The sequence below is a fragment of the Gekko japonicus genome, unplaced genomic scaffold (assembly GCF_001447785.1).
Source record: "Gekko japonicus isolate JY-2015 unplaced genomic scaffold, Gekko_japonicus_V1.1 scaffold8, whole genome shotgun sequence".
In the NCBI taxonomy this organism is placed as follows: domain Eukaryota; kingdom Metazoa; phylum Chordata; class Lepidosauria; order Squamata; family Gekkonidae; genus Gekko; species Gekko japonicus.
In genome coordinates, this window is record NW_015167057.1 from 1,398,701 (window position 1) to 1,416,409 (window position 17,709).

Sequence of the window (17,709 nt, forward strand, 5' to 3'; positions counted from 1 at the left end):
GACTATGGAATGTTTTATTTTAACATGATGAATAAAATATTTTAAGACAAGGTGTTCAAATATTTTCCAAATCATTTCTAATATATATATGGTATCAGATTGATCTAATTTCTGTGCACTGAGGACAAGCAAGTCCTAGGTTCCAAACTGAACTCTCCAATGCAAGAACAAGATGGATTTCTTCCTTTAGGAGGTGCGATTATCAGAAGAAAATAAAAAGGTTTCAGTTTTGTTTTTGCATGTGGGTGGGTATTCTGTTTGTAATAATTGTTTGGATACACTGTATTTTTAATATGCTAGTTGTGATATTTTCATGCCAAGTAAAAATGTCCATAGTCATATTTTATGTTCCTAAAGTAACAGAATGACTTTCGATCTAGAAAAGACAAAAGAAATGCTAATGTAGCATTTTTTTCAATTTTTCCGAAAATTTCCATTTCCCCCCGAAAAAAACGGGGGGTTTTCCGAGCTTCAAAATTTCCGGAAATTTTACATCTCTAGTAGGTTCATAAACTATTTGACTGGCAAGCTATTCCATGTACTTTATTTGTGACTGGTTGCCAAACCTGGCCAAAAAGCCTAGGCAGCCCAAATTCCAGCCAGAAATACCTCGTCACGGCACACTGTCACGGCACACGTAGGCCCATGAAAGCGAAGGAAAAATTATTTTCATATATAATTTGCGTTACTATTAAAATATAACTCATAAAAGCATCAGGTGGAGGAGTGTGTGCCTTTCACTATCAGAACCAGCTTACTGTAACCAGTATCAGTGTTCCCTCTAAGCTGAGTTAGTGTGAGCTAGCTCACAGTTTTTTAGCCTCCGGCTCACACATTTTTCCTCTTAGCTCAGGAAGGGTGGCTCCAGAGCAAACTAATTTATGCAGTAGCCAAGTCACTCGCTCACAGCTTTACTGCCAGTAGCTCACAAAATAGAATTTTTGCTCACATGGCTTGATTTTGCAAAACATGAATTTACAGAAAGGAAAGGTATTCTGAGTATGTTCTCGTGTTTAGCCTTCGGGTTTACTGTCTAAAAATGAAAGTTGGGAAGGGCATTTTGGATGTGTTTGTGCATAGGCCAGTGGCCACAGTTGGAAAAATGCAGGTTCAGTCTGATTATTATAGCCAATCACCATGAACTTTTTTTTTTCTTAGCAGCAGAAAAGAGCAAGGGGTCCAGTAGCACCTTAAAGACTAACAAAATTTGTGACAAGGAATGAGTTTTCGCCAGTCACTGCTCACTTCTTAGGTGGTTGCCCAGATTAGCTAGAAACACATACACCCCTCTTTACCTTTGTTCCCAAGACGAAGACTTTGCACACGGCCAAAGATGGGATGGCTTTGTGGAAGAAGTCTTATTTTTATGGGGCAATTCATATTTTAATTTTCATGGCTAGGCTCTTCCCAGCTATTCTACAAGCAGCAGCGATTCTCTCCTTTTTAAATTAACCCTTGTGTTTAAAGCGGAGCATGTTAGCATCTTCTCTTTCATGGTGAAACAAGGGACTCCAGAGCCTCAGTGGGAGGTCTTTCACCCTTACCCGCTTCTTGATCTTTTTTGACTGAACAGGTTAAAAACACTTCATCTCAGGGGTGGCCAAACTGGCTTCTCTTTCACACATATTGTGTGGCTCCCGGCAAGGCAGCTGGGGAAGAAAGAAAAGGGGAGGCAGGCCTCCCCGATTGGTCTTCCCTTCCCCAGCCAGTGTTCTCCCTGGGTAGGCTTGAGGTGTAGGGGGGGAGCAGAGAAAGAAAGCAACTTTAAATGCATTCTCAAAGGCTCCCCCCTCCCAGCCAGCCAACTTGGTGAAGGCATTTGTCTCCTTAAATCCCTTATCCAAACCAAGCTGGCTGGCATGGGGGTGTGGAGGGGTTTGGAGAACACATTTGAAGTTAGTTGCTTTCTTTCCACTTCTCCCTTCATCCCTTTCTCCCCATTTATTTGCTTTCTTTCCCCCTCTCCCTCTATTTGCTTTCTTTCCACCTTTTCTTCTGTCTCTTTCCCCTTTCCTTCCTCTCCCGTCTATTTGCTTTCTTTCCACCTTTCTTTCTTTTTCTCTCCTTCTCCCTTCCTTTCACTCTCTCTTCCTTCCCCCTCCCTCCATCTATTTGCTTTCTTTTCTCTCTTTCTACCTCTTTCATTCTTTTCACCTCTCTCTCTTTCTCAGACAGACAAATAAATACCATTGGCAAACAAATATCACTGGACAAATAACTATAATCAATATCTGTTTTTACCCTTTTTGCTTTTATTTTTGGCAGTCTCATTTAATGTTAAATGCAAATTTGCATATTTTCCTATAAAAACGTGTGTGTAATATTTGTTCATGTCTCATGGCTCTGACGTTAATTCTATGTGGCTCTTACTTAAGCAAGTTAGGCCACCCCTGCTTTATCTCCTTCTCGCTTGTGTACTCAACAGGACTTCCCATAGCAGTATCCTTTTTCTCAGGCTTCATAATTAGCGGACCGTGTCCGTGAAACTACGTCCCCCAGAATTCCTCTGGAGGTGGGGAGCATGCGTAGCAGAGTCAGCCAAGTTGCCATTCCAAAAACCTCCTTCGAGCATGCGTAGTGGTGTCCACGCGCCCACGCCGTCCGGAGGGTCCCGGGCATCATGGCGGAGCCGGAGATCTCCACACAAGCTGCCCGGACCCCTCAGACTAGCGCTCCCTCAGCCGCCACCGTGGCTGCGGTCTCAGCCCCACCAGCAGCGGCGGGAGGCGGAGCTGGAGGAAGCAGCGGCAGCAGCGATCCTGTTCGCCCGGGACTGAGCCAGCAACAACGCGCGAGCCAGCGCAAAGCGCATGCGCGAAGCTTCCCGCGGGCAAAGAAGCTAGAGAAGCTGGGGGTATTCTCAGCATGTAAGGTACGGGGGCCTGTAGGGGACAAAAGAGCGCGGGAATCCTTCCTGGTGGCCTGGTCCAGCCATTGCTGCATCCTTTCCTGGACAATAAAAAGATGTTTTGGACCAGGAAGCTTGGTTACATGCAATTCACTTAGGAATGCTTATTTATTTTTAAACGTTATGTACGTTTTTAAATAAGGTGTATTCCCAAATACGAGTATATATTTTGGATGGTAAGGGGGTGCTATGCAACACAGCTCCATCTGGGTCTCTTAAGATATGGGATGGGGGTCTTTTCTGCCCTTCCTAGCTGAGATCCATTGAGGAAACCTGGTATCTAATCTTTTGCTGAGTTATTATCCCTTCCTCTTGCTGAAAACAATAAAATAAGCATGTACATTTTGTTTTAAAAACCGGATCACTGAAAAAGGTGAAGCCTAATATCTTTGAATATCTGCTCCTCCTGACCCCCCCCAACAGGTGTGCCAAGCACCTGCCTTCTTGTCATTTGTCAAATCATTTAAAGTAACTTACTGAAGTCATTGCCACAGGATGCTGTAGGAGCTAGGAGCACAGACAACATCTTAATTGAATTTTTTAGTGGTTTCAGAATGAGTAGCTAAGTAGCATTTAAAACACGTTTTGTCTGGTTTTATATTTAGGTGTTTAGAGTGTGTTTATGGACTAGGAAAGGGGGCTCAATAAAAGGAAACAAATACCTGACATTTGCTGTTAGTAATGACCAAATACTTTGGCCACCCAATGAGAAGGGAGCACTCACTGGAGAAGACCCTGATGCTGGGAAAGATTGAAGGTAAAAGAAGAAGGGGACGGCAAGGTATGAGATGGTTAGACAGTGTTATCGATGCCACAAACATGAAATTAAGCAAACTCTGGAGCATGACGGAAGACAGGAGGGCCTGGCGTGATGTGGTCCACGGGGTCGCGAAGAGTCAGACTCAACTGTGCAACTAAACAACAACGACAATGACCAAGTGAGATCTGTGCGGTTGGAGCTTCCCAGGTGTGTCATCTGATTTATGTTGCCTCATGTTCCCTGGCAGTGACGCATCTGGCTGAAGAAGGGTTGTCCATTGGCCTAGCCAGAAAACATTTGTTCAGTTGTCTGGTCCCAGCATTTTTAAAGCATTACTTGTATTAGAATAACAATAACTTTAAAAAAAATCAGGGCTTGATATGTATGATAAAGGTTCGGCAAGGAAAACAAAATTAAAACAGAAACCAGTTATGCTTTGGTTCACCTCTGCTTCACATTTCTGCTTATATTTTCAGATTTCTGCATGCAACACCCTATGGCACTGTTGATTGCATTTTACTTAGACTATGCCACCCGCCTTGAGTCTCAGTGAGAAAGGTGGAATATAAGTGACGTAGAAGTGAGCAGCAGGACAAAGTCTGAGTTCAGTGGCACCTTTAAGACCAAAAAAGTGGCTACCAACAAAGTGGCTACTAGTCCTGTAGCCAGGATTTTATAATTTGGGGGGCCTTTAAATAAATCAGGGGGCACTGATGTCACAAAATAAAATAAAAATTAAAAACCCTCACTTTTGCCGCTTTCGCAGTCTGCCTGCGTATGCAGGGAAGCAAGCCACGCTTGGGGAACGGGAGGCAGTCGGGAGTCCGCTGGGTGGCTCAGAGAGTTGGTAGTCCTCCAGGCAGCTCAGAGAGCCAGTGGGGTGAGGACTGGATGGAAGTTGGGGGGCCTTGGCAGGGGGCCAGGCCTTGAAATGCCCCACTATAGCTACGGGCCTGCTACTAGCCATGGTGACAGTGGGGAACCTCCACTTATTTATTTAACTATTGGCTTTCAACCCTGCCCTCCCACCGAGGTGGCTCAGGGCGGCTTACAACAGTTTAAAACAACATACAATTTAAAACAGCGAATACAAGATATAAAATACAATAAATACAATAAAACTAAGTAAATATGGCGGCATCCTATGGTAAAGTGCTAGTGCGACCCAACCGGTGCAGTCAGTTCTTATTTGAACGCTTGGTGCAACAGCTCAGTTTTCACGGCTCTACAGAACTGCTGGAGGTCCCGTAGAACTCTAATCTCATTGGGGAGCTCATTCCACAGCGTTGGTGCCACCAGGGACAATCCCTGAACCAGGAGGCAACACCAGGGGAAGACCTTGGCCTGTGTGAGACAGGATGCTGGACCACGTGGCGCACTGGTCTGACCCAGCAGGGCTCATATGTTCTTAGGATTCCTCTCAAGGTCTCCAGCATTTTAGTAATAGATTAGTAACAAATTAGCAAAATTTAGCCAGCTTCAAAACTTAACTTTTCCATGGAGAAGAAGAGAAGAGATTGGATTTATACCCCGACCTTCACTACCCGAAGGAGTCTCAGAGCGGCTTACAAACTCCTTTTCCCTTCCCCTCCCCACAACAGACACCCTGTGAGGCAGGTGGGGCTGAGAGAGCTCTTGACAGAAACGGCTCTTTTTCAAGGACAGCTCTTATCAGAACTACAGCTTGTCCAAGGTCATCCAGCCAGGTGCAAGTGGAGGAGTGGGGAATCAAACCCGCTTCTCCCAGATTACAGTCCGCGCACTTAACCACGACACCAAACTGGCTCTTAGGTCATCCCCTTGTTTCCCTCCTTGTTTCCATCCCCTTGTTTCCCAAGCACTTGTCCCTGAAGCCAATGCGTGTTCTTCCCTGTTTATCCCCTCCCCTACATAATGACCAGTACTTGGACTTCTTCACTGAATTTATTTCACAAGACTAGCATTATTAGGCTGGACTTATGCCAGTGCCTATTATGAACTAGTCTCTTATGGTTCTTTGAACAATGTGTTTTGTATTAACTTTCTCTTTACTAAGAATGACTTCATGTATGATATAATATAAGCAATTTGCAGTTTTTCATTTATAATAATAAGCAACACAATTAGCTTTACAGTCTTTATTTAATTATTTTGTTAAGTTTATTGCCAGCAAGCCAGTGCATAACAGTTTTTGTTACTTGATACATTGACTGTGATTCCTCTTGTTTACTCTAATCTTAAAATGGGGCAGTGCAAGCCCCTGCGCGGCTCCAGACTGTTGCTGAGCGGGGCTTCACGTGTTAATGAGCAGCCACTCACGAGCACTGCTTAGAGTGAGCACTGTCGAGCCTCCTGTGGGCTGGGCACCACCAGTAGACCACGTGAGCAGACTCAGCATGGGTTCTGTAAGGGAAGATCTTGTCTCACTAAGCTGTTAGTGTTCTTTGAGGGGGTGAACAAACATGTGGAATGGGTTGTTTCAGGCCATAATCTTAAGGCTTTGCCTTGCTAGCCTCCTTGTGACAACTGCTGAACAGGTATGTAGATCCAAAATAGTGCTGGTATCATGTTGTACCCTTCACTTTCTGGAAAGAAGGACCAAAATACAGATGTATCCCACAAATGTGGGTGATATTATCTTGCACTGTGGGGAGAAGCCATAAGCACAGTCTTTCTCCAGGAGAGAAATCTTTCTCTTTATTGGACTCATCATCAAAGGCTCCTAAGTAAGCTCAAAAATCATGGCTAAGTAATAGAAAACAGAGAGTGCGTATAAATGGGCAATTTTCTCAGTGGAGGGTGGTAAGCAGTGGGGTACCGCAGGGATCAGTACTTGGTCCGATGCTTTTTAACTTGTTCATTAATGATTTGGAGTTGGGAGTAAGCAGTGAAGTGGCTAAATTTGCGGATGATACAAAGTTGTTCAGGGTGGTGAAAACCAGGAAGGATTGTGAGGCACTCCCAAGGAATCTGTCGAGGACGGGCGAGTGAGCGTCAACAGGGAAAATGGGGTTCAATGTGGCCAAGTGCAAGGTGATGCACATTGGAGCCAAAAATCCTAACTATAATTACATGTTGATGGGGTCTGAACTGGCAGAGACAGATCAAGAGAGAGATCTTGGAGTTGTAGTAGATAACTCACTGAAAATGTCGAGACAGTGTGTGACTGCAATAAAGAAGGCCAATGCTATGCTGGGGATTATTAGGAAGGGTATTGAAAACAGATCAGCCAATATAATAATGCCCCTATATAAATCAATGGTGAGCTCGTGGGCACTCAATGAAATGGCTGAGCGGTCAGGTTAGAACAGATGAAAGGAAGTACTTCTTCACCCAAAGAATGATTAACATATGGAATTCACTGCCACTGGAGGTGGTAGCGGCTACAAGCACGGTGTCAGCTAAGCTGCCATGAGTGTGGTGTGTGTTTCCCTTTCATGTGCATTCTTTCCCTTGCGCTTAATTGCCTCTTCGCTGCAACGCATATCTCTCAAGGCCACTGGAGGAGTTGCTGTGTTTCTGCACAGAATGAGTCGTGGGAAGCTTCTTACCTGTTTTGCTTTTGCAGCCGTTAGTTCTCAGCCTAATGCCCATGCGCAGGAACCCCTGTAATTGGGTACTACGTGGGGGTGTGTGTGTGTATACGAATGCCCTATAACCTATTATGCGCATAGATCGCCCGCCATTCCTAACAGTGTTCATGTTACTGCATCTGTGGCTTTTCAATAAAGTAAAACCTTCCTAGAAGCGTGTACACCATTGTTTTGCTGTGGGTCCTGACACATGGCTACAAGAGGGAATTAGATAAGTATATGTAGCAGAGGTCCATCGGTGGCTATTAGCCACAAGGTATAGATAGGGACTCTGGGGCAAGTGATGCTCTGTCTTCTTGGTGCTTGGGGGGGGGTCAACAGTGGGAGGGCTTCTAGTGTCCTGGCCCCATTGCTGGACCTCCTGATGGCACCTGGTATTTTTGGCCACTGTGTGACCCAGAGTGTTGGACTGGATGGGCCATTGGCCTGATCCAACACTGGCTTCTCTTATGTTCTTATGAGGAAGAACAAAGCATTCTTGGGAGGGACATATAGGGAGAGGCTGCCCTGTAGGTATGATGGTCCCAGACCATTTAGGGCAGGCATGGCCAAACTGCGGCTTGGGAACCTCATGCAGCTCTTTCACTCATATTGTGCAGTTCCCAGCGAGGTGGCTGGGGAAATGAAGGGGAGGCATGCTTCCCTGATCGGTCTTCCCTTCCCCTTGCTTGCTTTCCACCTCTCCCTCCCTCCCCCCATCTGTTTCCTTCCTTCCTTCCTAGCTTTCTTCTTCTCTTTCTCCCCTCTCCCCATCTAAAGTTAAATATAATTATCAATATCTGTTTTTACCGCTTTTGCTTTTGTCTTTGGCAGTCTCATTTAATGTTAATAAAAAGCAAATTTGCATGTTTTCCAACAGAAACGTGTGGGGTATATTTGTTCGTGTCTTGTGGCTCTGAAACACCTGACATTTATTCTATGTAGCTCTTATGTTAAGCAAGTTTGGCCACCCCTGATTTAGGGCTTTAAAGGTGAGAACCAGCACCTTGAACTTGATTCGGAAATCAGTTGGCTACCAATGCAGCTGCAGGTTGAATATGGGAAGACCATGATGGAATTGCTCAACCACCTAGCAGCTGCATTCTGTGTCACCTGGTTGGCTCTGTGGCTCCATCATGCTTGCTGTGCACTCCCTGACTGTTTGGGCCCATGCCATAAAGAAGAGAGAAGAAGCCTTTTAAAAAATGGCACCAAAAAGCAACAATGCCCGAGAGGAATAGTGGCTGCAAACAGGGGAGGGAAAAGCAGGCAGTAGGCTTGGTCCAGGCATGCTTTCTCACCCCTGGAGAGTAGCCACAGATGTGCAAAGGTGGGGGGAAAATGGCAAGGCTGTACATTACAGTGGCTTTGAATATAACGCACTAGGCAGCACCTTAGTAGAGTCTTACTTTTTCCATACATTACACAGTGTCATCTCAGACTCTCTCTTCTTTCCCTGTTTCTTGCAGGCAAATGATTCTTGCAAGTGTAATGGCTGGAAGAACCCAAATCCTCCTACGGCCCCCCGGATGGATCTGCAGCAGACAGTCACCAACCTTAGCGAGCCCTGTCGTAGCTGTGGGCACACACTCGGTGAGCTCTACGAGACATCTTCCTGCACTGCTCTCTCCCTTGGCTTGGGAAGGCCCTTGAGTGGGCTTGGCAGAAGGGAGATCTTTTCTCTAGGGCACTTAGTGGTAGAAAGGGATGTTCTGGTTTTTCACAGGCAGGGAGTACAAGTGCAGACATCTGCAAGGAGCTCAGGTAATCTTCCTGTCTGGCTGTGGTCTTTTCCGTCATTTTCCTTGCTTGTAGGTTCCTGCGTCCCGTCCCCCCGCCCGGGGTCTGTTCCTCACATGTTTTGCTCCCTTTAGTGGTCATTTGGATATTATACCAGTTTATGTCTGGCATAAAAACCTGCAGTTTAAATCTGCAGGCGTAAACTGGTGTAATATCAAATCAACCACTAGAAGGAGCAAAGCACATGCAGAATAGGAAACCACCACCACCCCCGCCCCCAAGCAACAGGAACACACAAGGGAGGAAAATGAGAATGCGGAAAAGCCCTGTGTCTCACATTCCCTTCCTACTTGTTGTGGACAGAGCTCACCAACCATGAATGGGCCATAAAAATGATGAAAGGGACTGGCTACCTGGCTGTATTTGGAGCTGCAGACATTGCTTCTCAGCTTCCATTTGGGGGTGGGTGGGTATCTTTCCTTAACTGGCCAGGCCACAGCATCTAACCCAGACTATGATGTTAGCTGACTGTATGCCTATGCTGGATGCTGCTAATGCCTGCCATCGTTATATAAACCACACTAGCACTTTTACCTCTTGTTTTAGTTGTTCTATACGTTCTATGTGAGCAGGGAGGGTGGGATATAGATTAAATAAATAAATCTGAGAGGCTTTTGTATGCGGCTCAGCAGCAGCGCATTTGCCTTGCATGCCAAAAGTCCCAGGATCAACCCCGGGCATCTCCACTTAAAAGGATTAGATGGCAGGTGATGTGAAGGACTTCTGCTTGCGACCTCAGGGCGCTGCTGCCAGTCTGAGTTGACAAGGCTAACCTTGCTAGACCGATAGACTGACTGAGTATAAGGGAGCTTCATGTGTTCATGAGCATAGGAGAGTGACTGGGGCTGAGTAGTAGATGGTCGTCCTTGCATGCAGTAGATGCACTCCAGTGCCTCTAGGTTCAAATGCTCAGATGACAGATGATGAGAGAGACCTCCTGTTTGAGACCCTGGAGAGCTGCTGCCCGTCTGAAGGAGGAGGGCCTGTGACTCAGTGGTAGAGCATCTGCTTGGCATGGATCCCAGGTTCCTGCTTGGATCCCAGGTTTATCTTATTTATTTGTTTGATTGATTTATATACCACCATTAAAACAATTTAAAACAATAAAACCCTAAAATGCCGTGCAGCAGTTAGCTCTGATGTCAGTCAGCTTATTTAAAAATTCAGCACTGCCCCAATGATGGGGACCAGGCCACTGGAGGGGAGATAGCCAGGAGGGAAGAGGGATGTCTGCTGCCTCAACCAAAGGCCCGGTGGAAGAGCTCCATCTTGTAGGCCCTGCAGAACTGCAATAGATCCTGCAGGGCCTGGGAACTCATTCCGCCAGGTAGGAGGCTAGTCGGACGTCCCTGGGGCCGTGGATTGCCAAGAGATGTTGATTTGCGGACCCCAGTGACCGATGGGGTTCATTTTTGTGGACTTCAGTGCCCTCCGGGGCTCATATGGGGAGAGGCAGTCTCTAAGGTATGTTGGCCCCTGGCTGTACAGGGCTTTAAAGGTTCAATCCCCAGTGCCTCTAGTTTCAAAGGATCAGGTAGTAGGTGAGTGATTTCTACGTGAGACCCTGTAGAGCTGCTGCCAGTCTGAGTACACAGTGCTGAACTTGATGGGCCAGTGGTCTAGTTTGGTGTGAGGCAGCTTCAGGTGTCCATGTGAGTCAGAGGATCCTGCTGAGCCCCAGGAGCTGGCTCAGCAGGAGGCCGATTCGAGTGTGTTCATGCCTTTTGAACTTGTGTACTACAGATAGCCCTGGTTCTTAATACCATAGGTGGGTGGGTGATGAACCATGACTCTGCCTGGGCATCGGTTGAGATTGGAAGGGGCCCAGTCAGCTTCAGAGCATGACCCAGCCTACCTCTCACCCGCCTCTAGCTGACCACGTGTCTCACCTGGAGAATGTCTCTGAGGAGGAGATCAACCGGCTCCTGGGGATGGTGGTGGACGTGGAGAACCTTTTCATGTCCGTGCACAAGGAAGAGGACACAGACACCAAGCAAGTTTACTTCTACCTGTTCAAGGTGAGCTCTATGGTGGGGGGAAGAGAATGTGTTGCAGGATATGCCCTCCCGTGCTGGGTAACCTGCCCTGTTGAGCATTGGCGGTGCTTGAAATAACCTTGAAATAACCTGAGCTAGCATACAGCACCAGCATTGTTGTTAATATTCCAATAGCAAGCTAGCTGGCCCTCCATTCACAGGCAATGGGGGCACCAGAAATGTGGAATTCCCCAGAGAGTTTTGTCTATCCCCCCTCTGCTAGCAGAATCCTTTTTTTCCCCCTATTAGGCAGTCCCTTATTGATCCTCTCCTTGTTTAACTGCTGTTTGTACCTATATGCATTGTTTTTAAAGTCTTTTTTATTTTATTTTCTCAAAAAAAAAGGTGGGATGCAGAAGGGAAAAAAGGGTAGGGGAGAAATATAAATTCATCAGGTTTTTCAAATATTACGACAGGTAAAATCAGATGTATTACCTATAGAAGCAATAAAACATCAATATTACAGAATTTTAGTAAAGATTCTCCCTTTAAAGAATAAACAAGGACTTTCCTAAAGTTAGCGATAATCTATGAACGATAAAAGAGATTACATCTTTAACAATTGAATGAACTTCTGTGCTAAAATTAAGTCGTCATAAAAACCTTAATATTGTCTTACTTGTTTACCTGAATCTACATTTTATTCTTACTAATTAATTACTAGTGGAATACAGAATACAGTTCTGAAACTATAATCAGTATCTTCATCACCTTTAATACAATATTCAGATAATTTCAAAACTAAAAAAAGAGTTAATTTTTATGTCTTTTTAACTGTTTCAGTAGAAAACAGGAGTCCAGGAGCACCTTAAAAACTAACAAAATATGTGGCAGGAAAAGAGCTTTCGTGAGTCACTGCTCACTTCTGCAGATACAAATTCAGATAATTCTTCAGATTATTTTGTTAGTCTTTAAGATGCTCCTGGACTCTTGCTCCTTCCTACTGCTACAGACAGACTAACACGGCCCCCCATCTGGATCTATCTTTTTAACTGTTTGCCACCTTGAAGGCCCTAATTGGGCAGACAGGCAGGATACAGATGTTTCAAATAAAGAAGTACGCTTGTGGTCACTTATCTATTCTGGAAACTCCTCAGGTACCCAAGCATATAAGGGTTTGCCAAATGATGAAAAGAGAAAACAGATTTTAAAGATAGCCTGGGCTGAGGATGTTCCTAGAGGGACAGAATGTTGAGAACAGCTAACTTGTCAAAATGATGGTGGGGATGAGGAGGAGAAATTATGTATATATTTATTTTGGAAATGTATTTCTTTAGTTCATTTAAGTCCCAAGAGGCATATTGAATCCCGGAGAAGGAGATTTGGGTGAATGGGTTTTCCAAACTGTTCCTGCAGACCTCATTTGAGATACTGTGTACAGTTCTGGTCCCCGTATCTCCAAAAGGATGATGCAGAGCTGGAAAGAGTACAGAGGTCAACCCATCTCCTATTAGCTTGTAAAATAATATTGGCACAACAATGGAATATGAAGAATATACTGACTTTGGCACAGGGGTATGATAGAATATGGGACTTGATGGTCCGGAATAAGATAGTCTCACAATTAATACAAGTTGAGAATCCTAATAGGAAAAATATGTTTATAGAGACATGGCATGCCTTTTTTGAGTATATGAATCAAACCACCCGCCAGAACTCCGCAATATCTTAGAAATACTTAGATTTTGGGGGGGGTTTAGTTATAGCTTGTTTGATCGATAAAAACGAAAACTGTCATTATTTGGGGAGGTAATCAATCCTGTATTAATGTAGCATGTGTATTGTTTTATATGTTATATATATATTTTAAAAGTACAGCGGAGGGAGACCAGGATGATTAGGGGGTTGTAGTGCTTGCCCTATGAGGAAAGGCTGAAGAGCCTGGGACTTTTCGGGTTAGAAAAGAGACAAAATGCATCAGATGCCTGGAAAAGGAAGACAGATACTGCTGGATGAGGACTTCTCAGCTAGCTCAAGATGTCCACCAACAGTGGTAGTAGTTAGCAGGTTCGCTGCAGGATCTCCAGCATAAAGGTAGAAGCTATCACCATCAGCTTGCCTCTGATCACCGCCTTTAAGGCATCCCATACCAAATGTTGTGCTACTCCACAGGAAGCATTGTGTTGAAAATAGTCTTTAATTTCGACTTCTACTGCATCTGTAACTGATTTTAATAATGAAAGTTTTGGATCTAAAAAAAAGAAAAGAAAAGAGACAACTGGAGGGGGGGGGACAGGAGAGAGGTTTATAAAATCATGCACGGGGTGGAGAGAGTTGACCAAGATAAATTTTCCTCCCTCTCCCAAAATACTAGGACTCGAGGGCATCCAATGAAGCTGATGGGCAGTAGGTTCAGGACGGACAAAAGGAAATACTACTTTACACAGAGAGTGGTTAAAATGTGGGATGTGCTGCCAGAGGATGTCGTGATGGTTACAGGAATAAACAGCTTTAAAAAGGGGATTAGGTACATTCCTAGAGGATAAGTCTATCGATGGCCACTAGCCTTGGTGACTGAGGACAAAGCCTGAGTCCGGTGGCACCTTTAAGACCAAAAAAGTGACTATCAACAAAGTGGCTACTAGCCATGGTGACCGAGGGGAACCTCCACATACAGAGGCACTAAGCCTCTGACTCCCAGAACCAGGAGGCAACAGCAGGGGAAGGCCTTGGTCTCTCTGCCCTGTTATTGGCCTGTGTGAGACAGGATGCTGGACCACGTGGAGCACTGGTCTGATCCAGCAGGGCTCTTCTTATGTTCTTGGGATTCCTCACAAGGTCTCCAGCATTTTAGTAATAAATTAGCAAAATTTAGTCAGCTTCAAAACTTACCTTTTCCATGAAGCCCTTGGGGCACCCCCTCCTTTCCCTCCTGAAACGAAGCTCAAGCACTTGTCATTGAAACGGATGCCTGCTCTTCCCTGCTTATTCCCTTCTCCTTCCCCTGCCTTTGTAGTTTAACTCCTGTCAACTCTTAGACTGTAAGCTCCATGGGGCAGGGACCCTGTCATCTTACACATCTTGGGCTGGGCCGTGGCTCAGTAGAAGGGCTTCTGCTCTGTACACAGGGAGTCCCTGGTTCAATTCCCAGCATCTCCAGTTAAAAGGACCAGACAGCAGGTGATGTGAAAGACCTCAGCCTGACACCTTGGAGTGCCGCTGAAAGTCCTGACCTTGATGGACTGATGGTCTGATTCAGTATATGGCAGCTTCGTTTGTGTTCACTCCCTCGAGCCTTGTGCACACTCCTGGCGCTGTACAAATAAATAAGAACTGTTGCAGCAGTCCTGTTCAGATATGGTTGTTTTAAAGAACATAAGAACACAAGAGAAGCCAGTGTTGGATCAGGCCAGTGGCCCATCCAGTCCAACAGTCTGTCACACAGTGGCCAAAAATACCAGGTGCCACCAGGAAGTCCAGCAGTGGGGCCAGGACACTAGAAGCCCTCCCACTGTTGCCCCCCCCCCCCCAGCACCAAGAAGACAGAGCATCCCGTGCCCCAGACCGAGAGTTCCTGTCTATACCTTGTGGCTAATAGCCGCTGATGGACCTCTGCTCCATATGTTTATCCAGTTCCCTCTTGAAGCTGTCCATGCTTTTAGCCGCCGCCACCACCTCCTGTGGCAGTGAATTCCATGTGTTAATCACTCTTTGGGTGAAGAAGTACTTCCTTTTATCCGTTCTAACCCCACTGCTCAGCAATTTCATGGAGTGCCCACGAGTTCTTGTATTGTGAGAAAGGGAGAAAAGTACTTCTTTCTCTTCCTGCTCTATCCTATGCATAATCTTATAAACCTCAATCATTTCACCCCTCAGCCGTCGTTTCTCCAAGCTAAAGAGCCCCAAGAGCTTTAACCTTTCTTCATAGGGAAAGTGTTCCAACCCTTTTATCATTCTAGTTGCCCTTTTCTGCACTTTGTCCAGTGCTATATCCTTTTTTAGGTGTGGTTACCAAAACTGTACACAGTACTCCAAGACGACCCTTTGAAATGCCACTTGGGAAGAATAATTCAGGTGGGTAGCCATGTTGGTCTGAAGACCAACAAAGACCAACAGAGTTTTATTCACGGTATAAACTTTGGTGTGCTTGCCCACGAAAGCTCATACCTTGCATAAAACTTTGTTGGTCTTAAAGGTACCACCGGACTCAAACTTTGTTCTGCTGGGAAGAATAAGTTTGTTCCATTGCAGCTTCTGTTGGTCCAGTAGAGGAGGGACTTTGCAAAGATGAATCCCTGAGCTTTATACCTGAGATAATTTGCAACAACTTTTAAAACTCCTGCTTCCCCCCTTTCCTTTTTTCCCTTACGCTTCTTCAGTCGTTTGCTTAATCCCTTTTGCTCATTGCTGTCTCTCTAGTTAGGCAGGGGCTGGCTCTGAAATACTGATAGAGGGAGTGTGTGTGCTATGCTGGGGACCATTGTTCCCTCTAAGCTGAGTTAGTGTGAGCTAGCTCACAGCTTTTTAGCTTCCCGCTCACACATTTTTGTCTTAGCTCAGGAAGGATGGCTCCAGAGCAAACAAATGCATGCAGTAGTCAAATTGTTCGCTCAAATCTTTTACACCAGTAGCTCACAGACTAGAATTTTTGCTCACAAAACTCCACAGCTTAGAGGGAACATTGCTGGGGACTGTCCACCAATGCTCCCTTCTCAGCTGTGGAGTCCTGTGAGCCAAAATTCTACTCTGTGAGCTACTGGCATTCAAGTTGGGAGTGAGTGATTTGGCTACTGCATAAATTAGTTTGCTCTGGAGCCCTCCTTCCTGAGCTAAGACAAAAAGAAGAAGAGGAGGAGGAGGAGGTCTTTATGCCCTGCCCTTCACTACCCAAAGGAGTCTCAGAGCGGCTTACAAACTCCTTTCCCTTCTCCTCCCCACAACAGACACCCTGTGAGGTGGGTGGGGCTGAGAGAGCTCTGACAGAAACTGCTCTTGAGAGAACAGCTCTGACAGAACTTTGGCTTGCCCAAGATCATCCATCCAGGTGCAAGTGGAGGAGTGGGGAATCAAACCCGGTTCTCCCAGATTAGAGTCCGCGTACTTAACCACTACACCAGACTGACAAAAATGTGTGAGCTGGAGGCTACAAAACGGTGAGCTAGCTCACACTCACTCAGCTTAGAGGGAACCCTGCTGTCCAACACCTTGTGTTGGAGATACAGTCTTCTGCATAAGGACCTTCGACCGTTCTGGTAGGGAAACACAGTGGAAGCCTCTCAGGACAGATCGTGGGCATCCCCCTGAATCCCAGTGTGTCTCAAATAGGCTCAGTTAAACAAAGGCAATGAACCAGTGTGTGATTTTAAAGTTGGATCTCTGCTTTTCCCTTCACAGCTCCTGCGGAAATGCATCCTGCAGATGAGCCGCCCAGTGGTCGAGGGCTCCCTTGGGAGCCCCCCGTTTGAAAAGCCAAACATCGAACAGGTAAGACGGCGGACCTAAAATGCTGGGATGGGCTCCATCAGTCTGGGCTTACAAAGCACATCACTTCTGGCAGACAGCGAGTGCAAACGGGCTGGTTGCAATGGAGGTCACCGAGTCATTTTTATTTTTGTTAAACTCCCCTTTTGGTACCTGCCTGTACTTTTCCCCTAGATATGCACAAGTATATAGCACTGTGTATTATAGATGTATATTTAAGGTAGATCAATTTTGTGCTTTTTCTTTTTTGTTTTTCTATACTGTTATATAAATATTTGTGTCAAATATTATCAAAAATAGGTTTCACTCAAACAATACATCAGAGTGCAGGTTTACATTCTGTTCAAACATCCAAACAGCACCTTGTCCGTTTCACAATCAGTAGTCCCGGGGGACTCTAGTAATTTACTCATTTCGAATACAGTCTTTTTCAAGGACTTTAGGTATATACAGGACACAAGGCGCAATAATTTCTCTTTGTGAGCACAAGACTCTTAAGATAGCAGCGTATTTTCTAGGGTCCCATCGGAACCCTTGCGGCAAGCTTTATAACCTATCTAGGATAGTATATCTCTCAGGTTCTATCAGGCAGCCGCAAGTTTCTGTATTTGTTTCCTAGGCAGCTTCATGCTGGTGATAGTATTTGTTACTCCTTAGCGGAGGCTGTTGGCGGAGAAATGTTTGAATTTTTCTGTGTTGTTGGAGAAGATAGTTCTTTGTTCTTTGTCGTCATGGGTCAGTGTTACCAGAGAGCATCTGCTTGCAGTTTATGAAACTGCTGGAGAAGATAGCATAAGAACATAAGAAAAGGCATGTTGGATCAGGACAGTGGCCCATCCAGTCCAACACTCTGTGTCCCACAGTGGCCAAAACCCAGGTGCCATCAGGAGGTTCACTAGTGGGGCCAGAACTCCAGAAGCCCTCCCACTGTTCCCCCCCAAGCACCAAGAATACGGAACATCACTGCTCATCCGATCTCTCGTGCCATTTGGTTGCATTGCTTTACACCATAAAATCCTCCTGGAGTCTCTGTGAGAAAGGCGGACTGTAAATACCAGATGCTTGGGCAGAGGTGGTGGCCCTGCCTGGATCTTACCATACCATCAGGTTAAGGCATGGGATTGGGACCAACAGGCATTTCTGCTGGTGAAAAAGAGAGGAGTGAGCACCAAAAATGGTATTCGGGGAAGCATTGGACCTCCATGGACACAAGTCATGTGGGATGGGGGCTGT

General features: G+C 45.6%; 1 protein-coding gene across 1 annotated transcript in view; it reads left to right on the forward strand.

Annotated features, from left to right (window-relative positions):
* The first annotated feature begins 2,570 nt into the window (after positions 1-2,570).
* KAT2A (K(lysine) acetyltransferase 2A) overlaps positions 2,571-17,709 on the forward strand; it is a 44,514-nt gene continuing 29,375 nt past the window's right edge. Inside the window, 5 exon segments of the mRNA XM_015412437.1 lie at positions 2,571-2,598; positions 2,601-2,872; positions 8,689-8,812; positions 10,892-11,037; positions 16,390-16,479. Coding sequence (XP_015267923.1) covers positions 2,571-2,598; positions 2,601-2,872; positions 8,689-8,812; positions 10,892-11,037; positions 16,390-16,479 — 660 coding nt within the window.